The following is a 20,750-nucleotide window of genomic DNA, read 5'->3' as shown; positions in this document are numbered from 1 at the left end:
ATAGTTATATTAAATGAAAAATATTTATTTTTAAGATTTGTTCTTTGACAGGTCTTTTCAATTTTTAATTTTATATTTCTTTCAGCTAAGGAGTGTTGGGGAGCATAAACAGGTTTTTTAATATATTATTTCTAAAGCATACAAAAATAACAAATTTCAAGTAATATATTATTAGAAAAATGAAAAACTCGATGAATTTTTTCTCTTTATCCATCTCATGTTAATTACACTGAAAATTTAAATTTCTAATATTGATTTTAAAAATGACTAACTTGTATCTTTATATATGTATTATGACTATGATACTTAGAGCTTATAACTCTAGATATTATAATGTTTTGAAATATTATAGTATTAAATTCGTGTATATATATATATATATATATATATATATATATATATATATATATATATATATATAATATTTGATAACATAAAATAGTTTGATTTGATGAAAGATTATTTTAAAACTATATGATTAATATATATTTATAATTTTTAAAAGTGAAAACATAAAAAAGAATATTGATTTTCTTTTAAGAATTATAGACAAAGTTTGACATGATCAATGCAATGACCTATTATATGAAAAAAAAAAATAGAGAAAGGAAAAAGAGTGTCAGGATAGAACTAAATCTAAAGTTTAGTATGTATGTAAATAAACAGTTGATATATTAATAACAAAGTAAACTAAATTTCATTTTAAAAATTTGAATTAAAATCGTAGTCTCAAATTTACTTTATTAGTACTAATAAATAAAAAGCTATGTAATATATATTTATATTTTTTATAATAAAAAATAAAAAAATTATAATTATAAAAAATAAATATAAGTATTTGTTATAATTTTGTCGTAAATAATTTTTATTTATTTTATAAATAATTATTTTAATTTAAAAAATAATAATTCAGTTTAAAAAAAAAACTGTTAAATTAAAAAAATAAGTAAATTTAAAAAAAAATCACATATAAAATAAAATTAGTAAGATAATTATATTAATTGAAAAACATAATTATTTATTAAAAAGTAAAATTAAAAAATAAATATACACACTCAAAAGTGAACATTTTTAATATAATAATATAAATAAGAAAAGAATTAGTATTTTTCAATTTTGAATAAAACTTAATGCAAAATTTATGTTAATTTATTCGTGGCCTTTTAATAAAAACTAAACTTTTTTTTTGTTGTATTTCGAATCAAAAGATAATGTAATCGAACAAATTAAAACAAATAGGAACAAATAATACAAAACATGGAGCAAAAAGGTATAACTCCACATATAAACTGTTTTTCTGTTATTTTCACATATAAAAATGATGAAAATGAAATGATAAAGCAAGTGGACAAAAATAACAGTTGACTATTAGTGCAGATGAATATAAGTGTAATGAAGCCCAAATTGCTGACCAAGTAACTCCAAATAGGTACCAAATGAGAAGGAAGGAGCTCCAAAATAGGAACAAAATTCCTTAAAGGAGGGAAATGGTCCAATTTAATTAACACCAAACCTTAATTAACATGTTTTACTACATCAATTTGGATTTTATATTGTGCATGGATTATTTATAAGAGTGTCATCCTATCTGCTCCCCAAATTGAAGTTCTAAGTCAACTGTTTCAAGTCATTAAATTTTTTTTCCAAAAATATTTTTAACATTTTTAATAAAAAAATAATGTAACTATCTTGATCTTGTGTTTGGATAAAAAAAAATTGAAATACATTATATTTGAATTATTTATAATTGAATTATCTTCATTTTTAGATAGTTTGTTTGGAGTAATTGAAATATTTTAAATTTCAATTTTCTTGTTTGGATAAAGATAATTATTTTATCTTTTAAGGCAAAATTTTATTTTAAAAATAATTGGATTAACCTTTAGATCAAACAAATTTGGCTCGACCTTTGGTCTAAGTCTGATCGTCTCGATCCTTGGTACAAGCTAACTGGTCTAGATCCTCGGTCATGGTCGACTCTGTTCATCCTCTATCTCAACCTGAATTAACTCGACGTACAATGCTGAAGGTTTAGCTAAGTCGATCTAAGTCAAAGGGTCGAGCAAAGTCGACTAGGGTGGAAGGTCAAACCGAGTAAACTTCGTTAGAAGGATTGGAACTAGTTGAAGGTTGAAAGAGTCAACCTTAACCAAAGGTCGAGATAAGTTGACCTTGGTCGAAAATCAAGACGAGTCGATCATTGAGATGAGTCAGATTGGGATGAAGGTCGATAAAAGTCAGTCAGACCGAAGGTCAAACTGAGTAGGCTCGGGTTAAAGGTTGAGTCTTAGACCGAGAAAAATTGACTCAAGCGAAAGGTCTAGTCGAGTCGACCCAACCAAAGGTTGAGATGAGTCGACCTTGACCAAAGTTAGAGAAGAGTCAGAAGGTTGACACAAATTGATCTTGACCGAAGCTCGAGACGAGTCATCTTTGGCCGAAGATCAAGATGAGTCGATCTTGGTTGAAGATCAAAACGAGTCGAAGGTCGAGTCGAGTAGCCAAATCCAAAGGTTAAGTCGACTAGGCTCAGGCTAATGTTTGAGTTGGATGGACTCAAGCTGAAAGTTTTCCCGAGGCACTAGGGTCGAAGGTCGAGCCATGTCAGTCTGTGCTAAAGGTCAAGCATAATCGGCCTAAGTTGAAGGGACGATCTGAGTAGACCCGGGAAAAAGATCTAGTTGAGTCGGCCAGACCAAAACTCAATACGAGTTAACCCTGGCTGAATGTCGAGACAAGTCAATCTTGGTTGAAGTTATGAACGAGTTGACGTTGGTTAAAATTCAAGACTAGTCGGCATAGGCCCAAGGTCAATCTGAGTACACGCACATTAAAGGTCAGACCGAGTGGGCGCATGTTAAAGGTTGTGCCAAGTCATTCAAGCTCGAAGATCGAGCTATGTCAGTTTGCTATGAAGGTCGAGCAAAGTCAACCGGAGCCGAAGGATCGAACAAAGGTTGTGTTGAGTCAGCTTAAACGAAGGTTGGACTAAGTGGCCTGACCTGGAGGTTGAGACAAGTCGGTCATGGCCAAAAGTCAAGACGATTCAATCCTATTGAATTTTGAGGCGATTTGGAAGTAGTTGAATGTCAAGTTTAGTAGGCTCAAGTCAAAGGTTGAGTTGTTTAGGTCTGGGCTGGAAGTAAAGCTAAATCCCTTATGATGACATTACAACTCGGCTGACCTGAATCGAAGGGTTCAACTAAGTCGACTCAGGTAGAATGTCGAGCTGAGTCGGCCAGACAAAAGTTGGAGATGAGTCGCTCTTGGCCATAGATAAAAACAAGTCGCTCTTGGCCTTAGACAAAGACAAGTTTGCTTCGACCGAAGGTTGAGTCCAGTCAGTCTAGGCTTATAGTCGAACCGACCCTACTCGGACTAGATGTTTAGACGATTCGACATGAGCTAAAAGTCGATTTGAGTATACTTTTAGGACATATGGTTTTTTTTTTCACCCTGGCTAGTGAAGAATTCTACAACTTGTAAAATTTTAATTTTATTCTTTTTCGAATGAATTTGAAAATTTAATGTTTTAGTTATTTGAAATGTCTTATTAAAAAAAAAAAATAGATGTATAAGTTAAAAGTCTAAAATAAAACGAAATTCATATAATTTTTTATATTAATTATTAAATTAAAGGTGTTTTATTTATTTAAAACGAAAATGAGTACGAAAATAATGACAATTATATATTAATTCTCATATCAATTTAAAAATTAGGTATTACTTAAATTTAATAATTTCAAAAATTTCATCAAAATCAAGACAAATACATAATACTCATGAAAATTCATTTGTTATTCCTACTTTCATATTAAAAATAAAAACTAAAAGTACAAAAAATCGTTTCCTATATAGTTAACGTGAACTCATGTTAACCTCTTATCACCATTATTCTACGTGTTTTTCAAACCTAGCTACCTACTTTATTCAAATCGTATAGATCATAATTACGATAACCAGTTGACACTATTTCTTGAATCGATAAAAAATTAATCTGATAGAATAAATATGTGTATTAATGATATAATTAAAAAAAAAAAGAGGTACATTATCTTTGTATTACAAATTATATTTAATCAAATACTAAGAACTGTTTAAATACATAACTTATATTGACTTCAAAAAGTATGTCTGGTACAAGACGATTTTAATATCTTATAAAATAGTTTTTTTATTATTTAATACCCATTAGTATATATATATATATATATATTTAAATATTGTGTAAACAATATAAATTGAAATAAATTTCAAACTAAAATAAAAAATCATCACAATATATAGTAGTAGAAGAAAAAATAAATTAAACATTTTCTCCTCGATACTTTAAATAATAAACTTAAATTCATATGACATCAGCATTTAACTACATAAAAACAATTTCACATTAATAGAAAACAATAGAAGCATGTTATATTCTTTTTAGAAAATAAAAAAATTGTAATCATGTATAAAGTTAAATTGTACATTAGAGTTATAAAAAAGAAAAAGAAAGATAATGTGCAAATATAATTAAATTACAATCATCCAAATTAAATATTCATTATTCGAAAATACTAACAATATAGTTCATATATAACTTTTGCATGGTTGAGATTTATAACCTCTATACAAAGATAATGGTCAAATGTAAACATTGCTCTATGACTATAAAATTTGAATATCTTATCTTTACGATCATAGAACAAAGTTATTTTTTATTATTAAGATATATAAAAATGTATGGATAAGTGCGTGTGCGCGTGTGAATATATGATTTATTTAATATATTATATGATGAGATGATATAAATTAATTTTCATATTGAGTGAGTTCCCGAAACGATATATAAACTAATTTTAGTTATAGCATTGAGAAACAAATCTCGCTTAAATGTTATAATTCAACCTCTCTATTACAGTAAAAAAAAAATTGTAAGTATTATTGATATGCAATAAAAGAATATTTCAAAACATATTTTTAAGAAATAAACAATAAAACATCAAATATAAAGAGTTTGTATCGTGTTTAAGAATAAGAAAATCTATAATAAAAACATATATATTTTAGAATTTTGGAGAATACTGTGTATGCATATTTTAAATAAAACAGCTTTTATAAAAATAATACAAAAGTTAGAGTAATTTATTTTGATAAATCGTGACTTGCAAAGGATTTGAAAATATTAAAATAATGAGAATAATATTATGATATATAGTTTAAGTAAAATTGAATTTAATTATTTAGAATTTCAGGTTACGAGGTTTTAAATATTGTAATGTAAAAAATGGAGATGAGATACTTGACAATTTGGTCAACCACAACGAAATTAATTAATATGCAACACATATAGTGATACAATGCATGCAATATTTTATATAAATAAAAATAATATGTAACATAACAGCTGTGATGTAGTAAAACAAAAATACTAACATCCAAATGATAAGTTCCATTCTGACTGGTTCGTAACATTATCTTATCTCTCTTCGTACTAATATCAATTAATTTGTATGCATTATAGATACCTGTTAATGTAGTTGTTATATATGTGAGAAAAAGTGGGGAAAATACTGAGTCGTAAAACATATTCAAAGAAAAACAATAATATAATAATAAGACGGCACTTCAACTAAAAATATTTTTTAGTTATGCATTTATATATTTATATGCACAAATATCCATTCCCTTGTGTTTTCATAATATGATCTTGCTGACCGGTGTTATGAAAAACATTTAATTAAGGATAATTAATATAAATTAAATTCTATAAAAAGGACATGTGATATTAAATAAAATATAATTTAATAATTATTAATGTAATTTTATTTTATTTAAAAGATAAAAATGTTCACAAACATTATATATATGTTTAATATCTTATTTAATATTTATAAATAAAAGTTAAAAACTAATTAAATAATAAAATAATTATATTTTAATGTTGTTAAAAATTAAATATAATTAAACATCAGAAAGTTTAAATTAATATAAAAAAATAGCATTAAACATCTAAAAATTTAACAAAAAAAAAAATAAGACCTTAAAAATTTTAAAGTTTCTCTTTTGTATCAGAAAATTATTGTCTAAAAATTTAAAAAGGTATTTCTGTCTTTATAAATTTGTTATGTGCATATATGCTATTTTAATTAAGGTTTAATTAGTCAGATGATACTCATTCTTGTTCGGATGTGTCAGTTTGGTACCAATCCAACTTTTTAAAAAGTGTCAAATAAGTTCTGACTTTTGAAAAAATGTCTGAATCAAGTCCTTTTCAACCAAAAATTATTAATGACATCAATAGCGGGTACCAACTTACACATCCAAACAAAAATAAATACCATCGACTAATTAAATCTTTAATTAATATACTTAGTTATTTCAGCTTTTAATATATAAAACATTGATACCAAAACACATTAGTTATTCCTTAATCATTATCTTTAGGACACTAATTAGCATTCTCTTTGATTATATATAATATGTTCAAATACTAATAACTCTAGCAAATTCAAATTCAACTTCATAATGCTCAATATATCTCCAACACACATAAATCAAAAACAATTTCATATATGTAAGTTATTTGCTTCCAAATTACATGTAAGAGCAACTCCAATACCTAAAATCTATAGAAATTCTTCAAGCACTCGTAAAGAGTTTTAAAAATTTTATATATAAAATTAACATCTTCACTTACCGAGATTATCGAAAAAATTGACTACTTAGCTGATTCAGACAAATAAAGTATAAAAATTCCACATACAAAGAACAGAGAGAAAAAAAAAATGATAAACCATTATAAAAAAACTAAGATTTTTTACCTTCATAAAGCTCATGATTAGCCTACATTAACCTATATGATTAATAAAAAACATAAACAATCAATAAAAAAATATAAGAAAGAGTGTAGAAGATTTAGAATTAAAAAATAAATAAATTTATAATAAAGAAAGATTTATTTTTTAAATCATCTAAAATCCTTTTTAAAATACTTTTTTTTTTCATTTAACTTAAACTTTATTATCTGAACTTAATGAAATCAGTTCTTTCACGTGTTTTAAAATAATATTTTTACGTACTATTCAAACATATATTTTTACACTTAGTTCTTTGAAAAATTATTCATTGGAAAAAAAAATCCTTTTAAGCTCCAACCTTTTTTGTTTGAAACATGTTAAGGTTAAAATTTACTATGTATTGTAATCTCAATAAGGTACAGATGTAAAGTAAATCTTCAAGGCTTGGAAATTCATAGTATATATATAATTAAAAAACTAAAAGAAGTAGTTTAAAGGGTCTTTGTTTATGTTCATTTCCTTATAATATTAATTAAATAAAATTTATATGTAAATTGTGATTATCTATTAAAGAAAGTTAAAGTGTATGCGAGTATATACATCTATTCACTCATTAATAACATAACACAAAATAGTAGTTGGTGGACAAAATTATCCTTTAAATTATGAGGTATTTTAGTAAATATAAGCATAACTTAATTTATTTAGTTTTATGAAAATGTATAAAATAAATTTATTCATTAAAACCATTGATATTGATTATGAAATGTGGATAAATATCCCATGCTTTAGAAATTAATTTGAAACCAAAGTTGCGAATTGTGAACCACAAGTTTCCCTCCCTCTCAGGTCACTCGTTCAGAAGTAGAAGTAAAAATAAAAAATAAAAAATAAAAAATAAAAAATAAAAAATAAAAATTCTACAATTATATTATACCGCGTTTGGTTTTGGTATCGCTATCTGCATGCCTTCACCTCCCTCGTTTTCATCTAAGGAAGGAATAGAATCTTGGAGTCATTGGCGTCTATAAATACCCCCGCCAAGCTCAACTAAAAACCACCAACACCAAGCCAAACGCCAAAAACGAATCAAAACGCAAACTCATTATTTGGTTGCACTGGCGTTTGGCTTACCCTGGTCTCGACTACAATGCCGAAAATGGGACTCAAAAGCTTATTCCTCTTCAAAACATCACCGTCACCACCTTCCATAAAGCCCTTATCCCACTCGTTAATGGACGAAAACGTTGAAACTGCACGCAATATCATTTCCAAATGGGACCTTATTCCCGCTTCTCACCAAACCTCTTCTCTCAAACCTACAACCGTTCCTCTTTTCAGCAACACGCGCCAGGAAGCCAAACAGTACCTTAAGGCCGTTGCGAGTTTGCAGTCCACTATGCATCACCTCGTCGCACTCGATTCCTCATCCGACAGCCTCATTCAAGCCCAATTCCTGATGCAACTCGCCATGAAGAGGCTCCAAACCGAATTCTATCGGATTTTAGCCGAAAACAAGGACAATCTCGATCCTGAATCCGTCCTTTCCACCGATCTTCGGAGCAGCAGTGTCTCCGAGGACGAAGACAATTTTTCCGAGGACGAGTACCGCTTCGCCGGCGGCTCGGTATCCACCGTCGCCATGGCGGATTTGAAAGCCATTGCGGAGTGTATGGTTTCCGCGGGATACAGCAAAGAGTGCCTCAAGATTTACGTCATAATGCGAAAATCGATCGTGGATGAGGCGCTGTATCATTTAGGAGTGGAGAGGCTGAGTCTTTCTCAGGTTCAGAAGATGGAGTGGGGGGTTCTGGAGTCCAAGATTAAGCGCTGGGTGGGCTCCGTCGAGGTTGCCGTACGAACTCTCTTCCGCGGCGAGAAATCGCTCTGCGAGTACGTCTTCGGTTCGGCGGAGAGGAAGATCGCGGACTCGTGTTTTTCCGCGATTTGCAGAGATGCCGCGGCGACGCTGTTCGGATTTCCGGAAAACGTGGCGAAGTGCAAGAAAACGCCAGAGAAAATGTTCAGGATGCTGGACTTGTACAACGCGATCTCTGAAAACGGACAACAAATCGAGTCCATCTTCTCGTCCCAATCAACCTCCTCCATCATATTACAGGCGCGCGCTTCAAAGGCGAGGCTCGGCGAGGCCATTCGGACGATGTTAATCAACTTTGAATCCGCGATTCACAAGGAATCTTCGAAGATTCCCGTGCCTGGAGGTGAAATCCACCCGCTCACGCGCTACGTCATGAACTACATCGCGTTCCTAGCCGATTACAAGGACGCGCTATCCGAGATAGTTGCCGATTGGTCGGAGAATCCATTGCCGGAGTCTTATTACCGCAGTGGCGATCGCGGGGGAATGAATCGGTCGTCGGAGATAGCGGAACGGATCGCGTGGCTGATATTGGTGCTCCTCTGCAAAATCGAGGGCAAAGCGGAACTGTACAAGGAGGTTGCACTCTCCTACCTGTTTCTCGCGAACAACATACATTACGTCGTCGTAAAAGTGCGAACCACGAACCTAGGGTTAATCCTCGGCGAACATTGGTTCACGAAACACGAAGTGAGGGTGAAAGAGTACGTTTCTAAGTACGAGAGCGTTGGATGGAGCAAGGTTTTCATGACGCCCCCGGAAAATCCCACGGCGGAACAAGCGAGGGCGATTTTCGAGAGTTTCAAGTTCGAACTCCATGAAGCGCGCAGGGCACAATCCTCGTGGGTCGTACCCGACCCGAATCTGCGTGACGAAATAAAAGCATCGATAGCTGCTAAGTTAGAACCAATATACAAAGTGTTTTTTGAGAAATATCAGCTCGGGTCGGATCCCATTTTCGGGTGTTTGCCCGATGATTTGCAAAGAGATCTCTCAGATATTTTATCGGGTTGCGTTTCGTCGTTGCCAACTCCTTCTCCACCGCAACGCTTAAAACACCGGTGATGTTGGAGCATGCACACGGTTGGGCCCCACACATTGCTTTTATTGTTTTTTTGTTAACGGTAAAGGCAAGAATGTGGGTGGAGTAGAATCTTAGATTCGTCTCCGGTGTGCAGAATGTTTATTTTATTTTTATTTACTTTTTCCGATTCAGGAATAAGTTTTAACTCAATAATCCCCCAACCTGTGGGAAGGATAAAGTATATTTTGTAATTTAAAATCTCACAAATTTCAATTTTTTTTTTCAAATGCTAACTTTTTTGGGTCGCATCTCTCTGAAACTTTTGCATCCTAACTAGTTTGACATTTTAACACTTCAATAGTTATTCGTAAGTATTAAGAAAATCAACAAAAACCTAAATTTTGGAACCATGATATGACAGACTACAAGTCTTTAACATTTTATTTCATCTATCCTTGAGAAGTTACATTAATATCAAAACTTCACTCGAAATCTGCATAGCAACATACAAATCATTATATAAAACATTACGCATTCACATATAAGCTGAAAAGGCCTCTATTACCCCTCGAGATACCACTACTAGCATCACCGAAGAATTTACCTTACTCTTAAATATGCCATTTAATCAAATCGAGTGCAGAGTGTACAAAAATAAAAGTGGTTGCTTGCTTGACTTTCTCATGATTTATGATCTCCGTTTATGATCCACACAATATGCAGATTTATGTGGTTGGTTAAAAATACTGGTCCCTTGCACGAGTCTAAATAGGATGGTTGGGGTTCCAAACATGATGTGAGAATATTAAGGTTCTTTTACGATGGTTAAATTTTGATAAGAAATTACGAAACTGACACATCTTGAAAATATACAAACAATAATCAAATTGTGTACGGGTAACGATTTTAGATAGAAGTTGAGTACTCTTAACGAGTTTTACAAGTCAATTCGCCAAGTAGTACATGAGATTTATCCTGTTATTAGTTATGTGTGGACATACAATTTTTACAAGAATGTCGTTTACTCTCAAGACTACATTTCTGTGAAAGTTGTATATCCCACACAAGACTTCAAGTAATAAAAATTTCTTGTGCGCATTGACATATTAACTTATGGAACATTCTAGGGGTTACACAACTTCTAGGTGAAAAATCGTAACCCCTCCATGACTTGCCTACTGTTTCTAATATTTTCAAAGTCCGTCCAATTTCGTAATTTCTTTTGAAAATTTACCCATTGTTGTAAAAAAAATTGAATAATAAGTAATGTTGTTGAAAATCAAGTTCAATATAATTTGGGGACTAATGGCACATAGCAACAAAATACTTTAACATTATCTATTATATTCAAAACGAGGTTCCTTCCCCCTTTTAGAATCATTTATATACATTATACCTCCAAGAGTTATAACCAAACGTCCGAAACTCGAATTGAAATCTCTCAAGTGATCGATCATAAAAATTTCAAAGCAAACACGTAAAATTATGTGTTTGTCCTACCGAATACACTATTGGTGTCGAACAAAATGATCGAGAAGTCAATGAGACAACCGAATTAAGGAGCATAATCCATGAACTATGTTTATAAGAATGATTATGATGTCATTATGCCCTAAAAAAGGTAAAAGCCTATCAAAAACATTATAAATAAAAAAGACGTGTAAGGTAGTTAGAACTATTTTTTATTACCTACATTCATTAAACTGACCGAAAACAAACACTTAAACGTTAGAGTGCCTCTCACAAATATTTTAACCACTTGAGGAACTAAGAAATAAAAGTAGTATTCAACCTAACAAAAATACTTTGAATAGTAATTGAATTATTCCCCTTTACAAATCGTACAAGATTCTGAAAATAGATTTTTGTTAAATAATAAACTTGATGCTAATTTTACCTGTTCCTTCTTTTGTATATTAATTGTTACCTAACGTTATTAACCCCATGTCATGTAAATTATCAAATATTGTGACGAGTTCATCTCTAAATAACCTATTTAATAATATTAATATTTATAAAAATTTGTTTTATATTTTGTATATGTAAATGAGACAAATAAGCTACAATTAAATTAGTTATAAAGTTAAAGTTTCTATAATATCACATACCATAATATTTTGATACAAGCATATTTAATAAATCAATTATATGAGATTTACAATGATATAAATTTATAACTCAAAACAGAGAAGGGAAACCAAATTCCAAATAAGTTATTTATGTTAGACATCAAACTTTAACATTTGAGTTATATTGACATTTCAAAGTTCATTATCTATCATCCTCACATGAAATTTTATTAAAATAAAAAAATATATAAAAATCTCAATAAAATTATGATAAAAATTACACTTATAATTATACTTATTTTAAAAAAATATATATATGAAGATAATAGGTTAAACCACTTATAAAAAAATATATTTGGATCTTGAGATAAGTAGGCCGATATGTCCTCGTCTCTATGTAGACTAAGTATATTTTAAGATATCCCTAACAATAATGAAAGAGGTACACTTAATTTGTTTTAAAATAATTTTACTAAATTTACCTTTTCCAATCTTACTCACAATTAATTCATTTACAAGTTGAACTTCAATTTCAATACAAGATGATAAATCAACAATTAAGATAATATTTAACTAATTTAATTTAAATAAATATATAAATGGTGTGATTATAGTTATTTTATTTATAAAACATGTAGTATACTTGTTTAATTTTATCAACAAAACGACAATATATGTATATTAAACATGCATTTTTTTCATTAAAATCACATGTATTGAGAAATTATTATTAAATTGAATTAAATAAAAAAATTTGATAATAACTCAAACATATTAAAAATATCTTATATATATATATATATATATATATATATATATGCGCGTATGTTAATACAATACATAAATTTAAATATACAATAATTTTATTTTAATAAATTATTTTTAAATTGACTATACAATTCGATAAATATTTATCTTTATTTATATAATTTACTAGTGTTTATAAGGATCTTATGTTTTGACTACATCAAAACATAAAGTGAATTTGACATAAACAAACAACTACTAATTTACGCCTAGTATTTATATGGTTATTTTTTATCTTTCTTAATTTCTGTTAGTGCATCATTAAGTACAGTAAAACCGTGGTATTTATTAGGAGACAAGATTGAAGATGAAGTTTTAATACTTTTGTTAGAGATTGAAAATATAAACCAATATAAAAATCAAGATTGATTGTTAACCTTCTGCAGTGGTCAATAATAATGGCCACAAAATAAAACGGAACAAGAAGCTGAAGAAATATTAAAAAAAAAAAATCTGAGAACAAAAAAACACAATATTTCTCCCTCGGGACTTTAATTTGTTCCAAATTATGATTTTATATTTTAAAAAATGATTCATCTTGTTTACACATATCTAAAATATGTTTAGTTAACTTTTTCGAAATTTAAAAGTGTTTTTTTAATTTTGGTGTAAGAAATAAAAATGATGATAGAAATTATAAACAAAAACTTCTATTATTTGCTTAAGAACACAATTTACTCCGATGAATATAAATATAGGTATAAATATTCTGACTTTTTATGTTGTGGAGAAGTTTTTCCACAGCTTGGTTAATTGGTTTATAAATTGTGGAAAGTTGCTATCCAAATTTAATAAGAAAATAGGGGTACCTAACATTTCTTTTTTTGTTTGCAGTTGGAGGGATTAGTTTAAATTAAAGTAATTAAATAAACATATTAAATTAAAATAAATTATGTCACTTCATATAGTTTAATGATTATTAATTTGATTTGACTCCAATTGTGTGATTTAATTTACACACCGGAAGTTTCCTACTTTATTTATCTATAATTGTATAGTTATAACTACATATCTCTATATCCATGGTTATTATTTTTATTTTACTTTTTATAAAATAATATTTTTTTAAAAAAATTAACAGAAGTTATTTTTATATATTTTTAATAATATTTTTTAAAATAAAGTTTTTTATCACTTTTTATTTTACTCATAATAAATATATATTTTTTATTTTACGCTAATATAATTAAAAAAACATTAACTTTTTAACAAAATTGGATAATTTTTAATTTTGTTCTCCCATGATTTTTTTTTTAATTCTAGATTTTCAAAATCCGTAATTCATATTTTAAATGAATAAAGTTTTATATAATTTTAAATGGATAAGTCTGGTCTATGTTTTAATTGAACCGAAAAAAAAAAAGAAAAAAAAAAAGCAAAGCACATGAAAAATTAAAAATCGAACACCAATTTTTGAATTTTTAAAATCTCGGATTAGTAGTTAATTGGAGATCAGAATTTTCAATTATATAATAGTTCAATCAAATTTTTCTTTCAAAATATTGTCACATGTTATTTTTGTTTAGATATTTGATTTTCTATAAATTTTAAAAACAAATTTTCAATAATTTATTTTTGTAAGTTTTAAAGTTTTGCCCTAACCTTATTTATTTCAAATAGACGGAATTAAAAAAAAAAAACTAAAAAAGTCACACACATCACTATTAATATTTTATAAATATGGAATGCGGATGAATTTACTTTTTTTTCTGATTAAATATATTTTTTATCTCTTAACTTTTAGTAAATTTTGGAATTAGTTCATTCAAAATTTTGGACAAATTTAGTTTTTTATCATTCGAAATACGTGAATTTAGTAATTTTAATCAAATTTTGTTAGGTTTATTTGATGTTTCCTACACAATTCAGGATTGTATTTGAGTTGTTTATACTATTTGATACATTTTTTGCTTAAATGGTAAGTCAAATACTATTATGAAACATGCTTGAAATGTTAAATAAATTTAACAAAATTTGATTAAGAGGATTAAATCCACCTATTTCGAGGGAAGAAAAACTAAATTGGTCCAAAGTTTTAAAATGAACTAATTCAAAAATTCACCAAAAATTAAAGAAAAAAAACATATTTAACAGTTTTTTCCCAATAAAACCGTAATGATTTTTAAACACCAAAAATTCTATACGAGTTTGTAAAAACATGAGTTTTAAAAATCTTGTCTACTTTACTATTTAATCAAAGGATGGTTTCATAAATGTATCATCATCATGTGGTCTTGTGTTAAAACCATGGTAATCAGATTAGTATAACAATCATGAATAAATATGATAAGCTAGTAAATATAAAAAAATAATAATAATGGATTCAACATCATCGCTAACAAAACCTAAAAGTAAGTCTCTACATTCAGTCTAAACATTGCTCCCATTAAAAAAATGTCACCCAGATACAAATTAAGTTATCAATTAAAAATCTGGATTCAAACCTCAAACAAATCTAGATTAAAAATCCAAATGCAAATTTTCAATAAAATGAACAATAACAAATTCTCTCCTTCTAAGTAACTTGGAAAATAATAGATACACAATGAGATGGAGAAAAAAAATTGGCTGTTTGAAGGAGAAGGAAAAAAATGAAAGATTATTTAAATATTGAAACAAATTTCTCTCTTTTGAGAAGTCAAATAAAGAATTTATTTGATATTACTATTGGCACTACCCCGGCCTCTAAGTCCAACCATTTATTTTTCTTTGAGTTATAAATGTGTTTTAGTTTAAATAAAGACCTAATCTCTTTATACTATTATCACCACCAATCCACTATTTTCACTCCTGTCGCAAATAAAAGTTAATTATCACACCCCACCAAAATATAAAACTAACTTGTATATACTCATTCCATTAAATATAACATTTTCCTTTTATATTTTATATTATAACTTAAATTTAATTTATTAAATTTAATAATAAATCTCATAATCGAAATCTCCCTGACATAATAAATAAAAAATATTAATTTAAAAGAAAAAATTTATAATCATCCTAATTCATTCTGAAAAATTAGAAAAAACCGTAAAATAAGATATGATATGTAAAAATTGGATTTTACATAGACGTTACATTTAATTCAGTCTACGAAATTGATGTAGTTTTCATTGATAAATTAGACTTATATAATTACTTTTAAAATACTATTTTGAAAAATAATTTAATTGTTAAAAGGTAGTGGTTCTGTTGTTTTCTCTTTAATAATAGCATATAGTTTAAATTCTTTATATTTTATATTTCTACTAACTTCACCTTCTTTATGTTTTTTTGCACCGTTTTATAATTGGGCTACATAGTCGGCCCAAACACAAAAATAACCTTAGGGACTGTGCCGGCACATATGTAAATTCTCTTCCTCTTCTTTCGCAACAATTAGGTTTCTGCTCTGCTGCTACAATCAATGGTATCGTCTTTTTTTCTTTATTCTGTGTTGACCTAATACGAATCTGCTTCTGATGGTGTTTGGATTTTGCATAAGTGCAGGGGAAGGGAACAGGGAGTTTCGGTAAGAGGAGGAACAAGACCCACACCCTCTGTGTCAGATGCGGCCGTCGCAGCTTCCACCTCCAGAAGAGTCGTTGTGCTGCGTGTGCTTTCCCAGCAGCGCGCACTAGAAAATGTAACTCTTTTACTTTCTAAATTTAGGGTTTGTGTTAAGGATTCTGTCTTGATTGTTCTATGGTTTCAGATAACTGGAGTGTGAAGGCCATTAGGAGAAAGACCACTGGAACCGGAAGAATGAGGTACCTGCGTCACGTGCCTCGCCGATTCAAGAGCGGCTTCAGAGAGGGTATAATCGGTTAATTATTTGAGTGTTTAAATTTGGGAATTGGTTTAGGGTTTTGGCTAACGTGGTGATTTTGAATCAGGTACCGAGGCTGCACCCAGGAAGAGAGGAGCGGCTACCACTGTCTAAGCTTTGGAAGGTAGCAATTTTATTTTTCTGGATCATTCAATTGTTGGAGTTAATCCTTACCTTGTGGAACAATTTTTCTTTCTGTCGTTTTGATCTCATTTGATATATATGGATTTGTATTTCAACTTGAGGATGGTATGGAGTTTTGGTTTGATAGTGTTTTTACGTCTATTTTTTAGTTTTCAACTAAGGCCTTATTTTTGGTGTTTTGTGGTTGTTGGCAATGAATTAGAATTTACTAGTTTATGGTAATTGTGCTAATATGGTAGTTTGGATTGTGGCCTTGGCTTATATTTTGCTACATTAGGAGAATTTGAGATTAGAATATGTCACTATTTGATGATTTATCAAAAGGTTATTGGTTTGTGATTATGTAATTTTAAATGGCTTTCCATCCAAGAAGCTAGAATATTTCAACAAGGAAGAAAACTAAGACATCTCACTGTATGTGGAGGGGGAGATAAGAAAATTACAAATGTAAAAAATTCTTCACAATCATGTCTCACCTGATAATGTTCCCTTGATAGAAGAATTTGAGAATATGCTAGTTTGCGATAGATAACATGTAATGGTAAGAGATAGTCAAATATTGGATAGTTTTTGTTTTTGCTAATCAATTTCTCTCAGATAAAGTTATACAAATATTGAAGAATTTACTGTTGAATCCCTAGTTGTTCGACACAATTCAGGAAATTGCATTATGAGAAATTATTTTTGGGTTACTTGTCTAATTATGGCATTACTTGTCTAAACAATTACACAACCATCATGATTTTATTTTTATATTCGTCTCTCGCATTTTCTTGAAATATTTGTAATGTCATTATTTTAGTATTCATTTTTTACCGGTCTCCTCCCTTTAAAGTTGTATTAGTTTTACATAATTTCTTGGAACTAGATGATAGAAGTTCAAAGATGGGATTACTCTATGGCTTTTCTGTTTTGCTTCTTAAATATCGGACAACAATAGGGCCACACTAGGGATTTTACTATCATAGCCAAAGGAGAGGCCAAATAGGTTTTTTATTCTAATGTTGGGATGATGTTTTCAATTTCGTTTTCCAATTTTCAATTTTTTCACTTTGGTCTCATTTTAAAAATTCATTTTGACAGTGTTGTAATAGCCGAGAATCTTGTGCATACCAGCATCTCTTGTGTTACAAATAAATAAAATAATTATGAAATTTGAATTTATCCCCTTGGCTTTTTAAGGTCAAGTGCCCAAAACCTGTGTATGTTTCTCCCTACACCCATATTAAACCCATTTTGCCTTTTTCAAATTGTAGAATCCGTAAGTAAAAAAAAAAACTTCCGATTTTGTGAAGTCCAGATGCAATTTTCTTTTTGCTTAAAAGAAATTTTTGAAGTGTACAATCTAGAAGCCAAAAGGTATCCAATACAAAAGAAAAATTAACTTCCGAAATGTTTAATTCGTATGTTATTTTTTTCTTAATCTTTTATGGCTTTTGAATTGCATCAATTCAATATTTACTTTTTCTTTGAGATAAACCAATTCGAAAGCCAATTTATTTTTTCGAAAAAACTATTTGCATGTTTTATATACTCTAGAAGCCATTTTCGAAAGTTATTTTTCACTTTCAATAAAAAAACTTAAAAGGAAATTATGGGATATCTTTTTATATGGGGCTGCAGAATGAAACAAAAAGTGCCACATATATATATATATATATATATATATAGGTTAAAATATAATTTTGGTCTCAATTTTCGTCAAGTTTTTTCAAATAAGGTATAATTTTGGTTTTGTGTTCAAATAAGCTCTAATTTTTGTTAATTTTGTTTAATTGAGTCTTTTATTGCTAACATCGTTTAAATTATTAGCGCCCATTAATAGTGATTGTTATGTGTCACTTCGTGGTTTTTTTGATTTTTTTTTTATTTTGATTTTTTTGATTTTTTTTAATTTTTTTTAAATGTACATGTGTCAAAATATTAAAAAAAATTTAAAAAAATTAATAAAAATAAAATTGATAAAAATTAGGATCTATTTGAACACAAAATTAAAATTAGGACTTATTTGAAAAAATTTGACGAAAATTAGGATCAAAAAGTTATTTTAACCTATATATATATATATGTACATTATGTTTGACGTTTAGTCATTTTTTTCTTCCTGCGGTCCAATTGTATAGCGGAGCCAGTGATAAAAACGGCTTTTACTTGGTGCACCTCCACAAGTTTTTCGTGCGTCCCTTCAAGTTTTGTATGTAATCATTTTGCCCTTCTCGAATAAAAATTCTGGTAACTTTCTGAAATCAACTTTGCACAGTAAAATTTTTGAAATAAGATTTTTGAAACTCGTTAAATATATATTGGAAATAAATTTTTAGAATCCAATTTCAGAACAAACTTTGTAAAAGTATTTACTTCTTTTTGGGAATGAATTTTTTGAAACGTCCCTACATGAGTTGTGTTCAAGAAAGGACTTTCCCCCAACATTTTAAATGTTATATAAATAATCTTGGAGTGAGAGGTTGGGTTAATGGTTAAAGGGAAAGGATGAAAGAGAAAGGTCTGAAGTAAGGTGAAAGAACCTGTGGGTTTAACTTCTGCATATACAATATTAAAAACTAACATTTGTTGATAAAAAGAAAAGAAAAGAAAATTTTGTAGATCAAGTTTTTTTCTCGTTTCTTCTCTCTTCTTCCTTTGTGCATTGTTGATGAAGGATATTTAAGTTTTTTCCTCGTTGGGCACAGCTAGAAATTTTAGTGGTGATAAAGGGTATTTAAATTCTTTCCTCTTATAGTGTGGGTGTACTTAGTATATTTCGGGGTGCAGGAAGCGATATCCAATGTAAAGAGGGTAAAGTTGTGTTGCCACCTAAAAAAGGGGAAAACAATTGAAATAGAAAATACAGAAAATAATGATGACAAGGGAAAGAAGTATCATTGCAGTGGTAGAGCAATCAGAAACCGTATTTGGAAGAGTTATATTGTTGCAGAAACAGAAATGGGTTATTATTTTAGCTCTACGCCGTGACCTAATGTCATGTTATCAAGTACTCTCTCTCTACTTAGTATTAATATTTATTTTAAATAAATAAATATCATATATTCAAAAGAATATTAAAATTAAAGATTTCACAATGTTTACATAATAATATATAAATGAATAAGTACAACTAAGATTATCGTCTTAAATCGTATCCGTAGGTATCTTATATAAAATCTGCAATAGGTAAGAAATATATATTGTAAATAGATACTCGTCAGTAACGGATAAATATTTTTATACTCGCATGTTAATGGAGCAGATACAGATATTATAATATCTGTATCCGTGGATACCCATACTCGTTATACTCTAATTTTAATTAAAAAATATTAAAAAAATTACTAAAACATTAACACATTGATTTTGAATAAATTATTTTTTATCAATTAGTTTTAAAAAATCTTTGTTTCTTTGTAAATTGTTATTTAACACTATTTAAATAGATTGTTTGCATTTTGTTTGAAATTTATGAATGTTATGTTTTATATTTTTATTTGAATTTATCATTAAAATATATTGTTAAATATTTTTTTTTTTGTAAATGTTTACCAGTACCTGCAGATATTAAAAAAAATATGTGAGTATCCGCAAAACGGATACATGTACGAATATGAGTACGACTACAGAACATATATTTATCTAGTAAGCCAAGTGCAAAAGAGTTACTATCCATATTCTATCTCCTCTGTTGACATCTCTGTATACGTCTTGTTAGCTTATGTGTAAAAAAATAAATTCATGATAAGTAGTTGCCGTAAAAGAAAAATACATTAGCAGTTAATTAATAAGACATAGAGTTTGTTTTCAGTTATAACATTCAAACGAATTCTTGGTTTTTTATTTTCCTTAATTCATTTTTCTTAATTGGAATGCAAACTCGCATTAATAGAAACTAAATATAATAGTTATATATATTTTTTATAGATAAAATTTAAATTAAATTCGTTGATTTAAATACTTATATAGTTTTAAAGCTTAAAAAATATACATATATTTTTAGGAAACATGTCGAAAATACGTCCTGCACTCGACCAAAAAGAAAAAAAGTCTATTTTCTCTATCCATGAACATAAATAAGAGGTTAAATTATTCCTAGAGCAACTCTAAAAAAACTGAAACTAGATTAATCAAATAAAATATAAAGTGATTTTGATAAATTTCATCTTAATTTTTCTACATGGTACATGGTTTTCCTAGATTGTGCAAAGAAATATATCTTCTATTCATTTTAATATTGTAAGAAAAGACA

General features: G+C 28.7%; 1 protein-coding gene and 1 pseudogene across 1 annotated transcript; both read left to right on the top strand.

The window, feature by feature from the left end:
* Positions 1–7,733: 7,733 nt before the first annotated feature.
* LOC114184493 (exocyst complex component EXO70H1 pseudogene) lies at positions 7,734–9,972 on the top strand (annotated as a pseudogene).
* A 5,863-nt stretch (positions 9,973–15,835) lies between these two features.
* LOC114183800 (large ribosomal subunit protein eL37x-like) lies at positions 15,836–16,669 on the top strand. The gene is made up of 4 exons (XM_028070942.2): positions 15,836–15,970; positions 16,051–16,186; positions 16,256–16,357; positions 16,437–16,669. The coding sequence occupies exons 1-4, from the start codon at positions 15,968–15,970 to the stop codon at positions 16,481–16,483; spliced, it is 288 nt and encodes a 95-aa protein (XP_027926743.1). The 5' UTR covers positions 15,836–15,967; the 3' UTR covers positions 16,484–16,669.
* The last annotated feature ends 4,081 nt before the right edge of the window (positions 16,670–20,750 follow it).

Source organism: Vigna unguiculata, chromosome 5, assembly GCF_037176805.1.
Source record: "Vigna unguiculata cultivar grain cowpea cultivar isolate G323 ecotype 2 chromosome 5, ASM3717680v1, whole genome shotgun sequence".
In the NCBI taxonomy this organism is placed as follows: Eukaryota; Viridiplantae; Streptophyta; class Magnoliopsida; order Fabales; family Fabaceae; genus Vigna; species Vigna unguiculata.
Note: the sequence above shows the minus strand (reverse complement) of the source record. Positions and strands in the feature narration are given on the sequence as shown.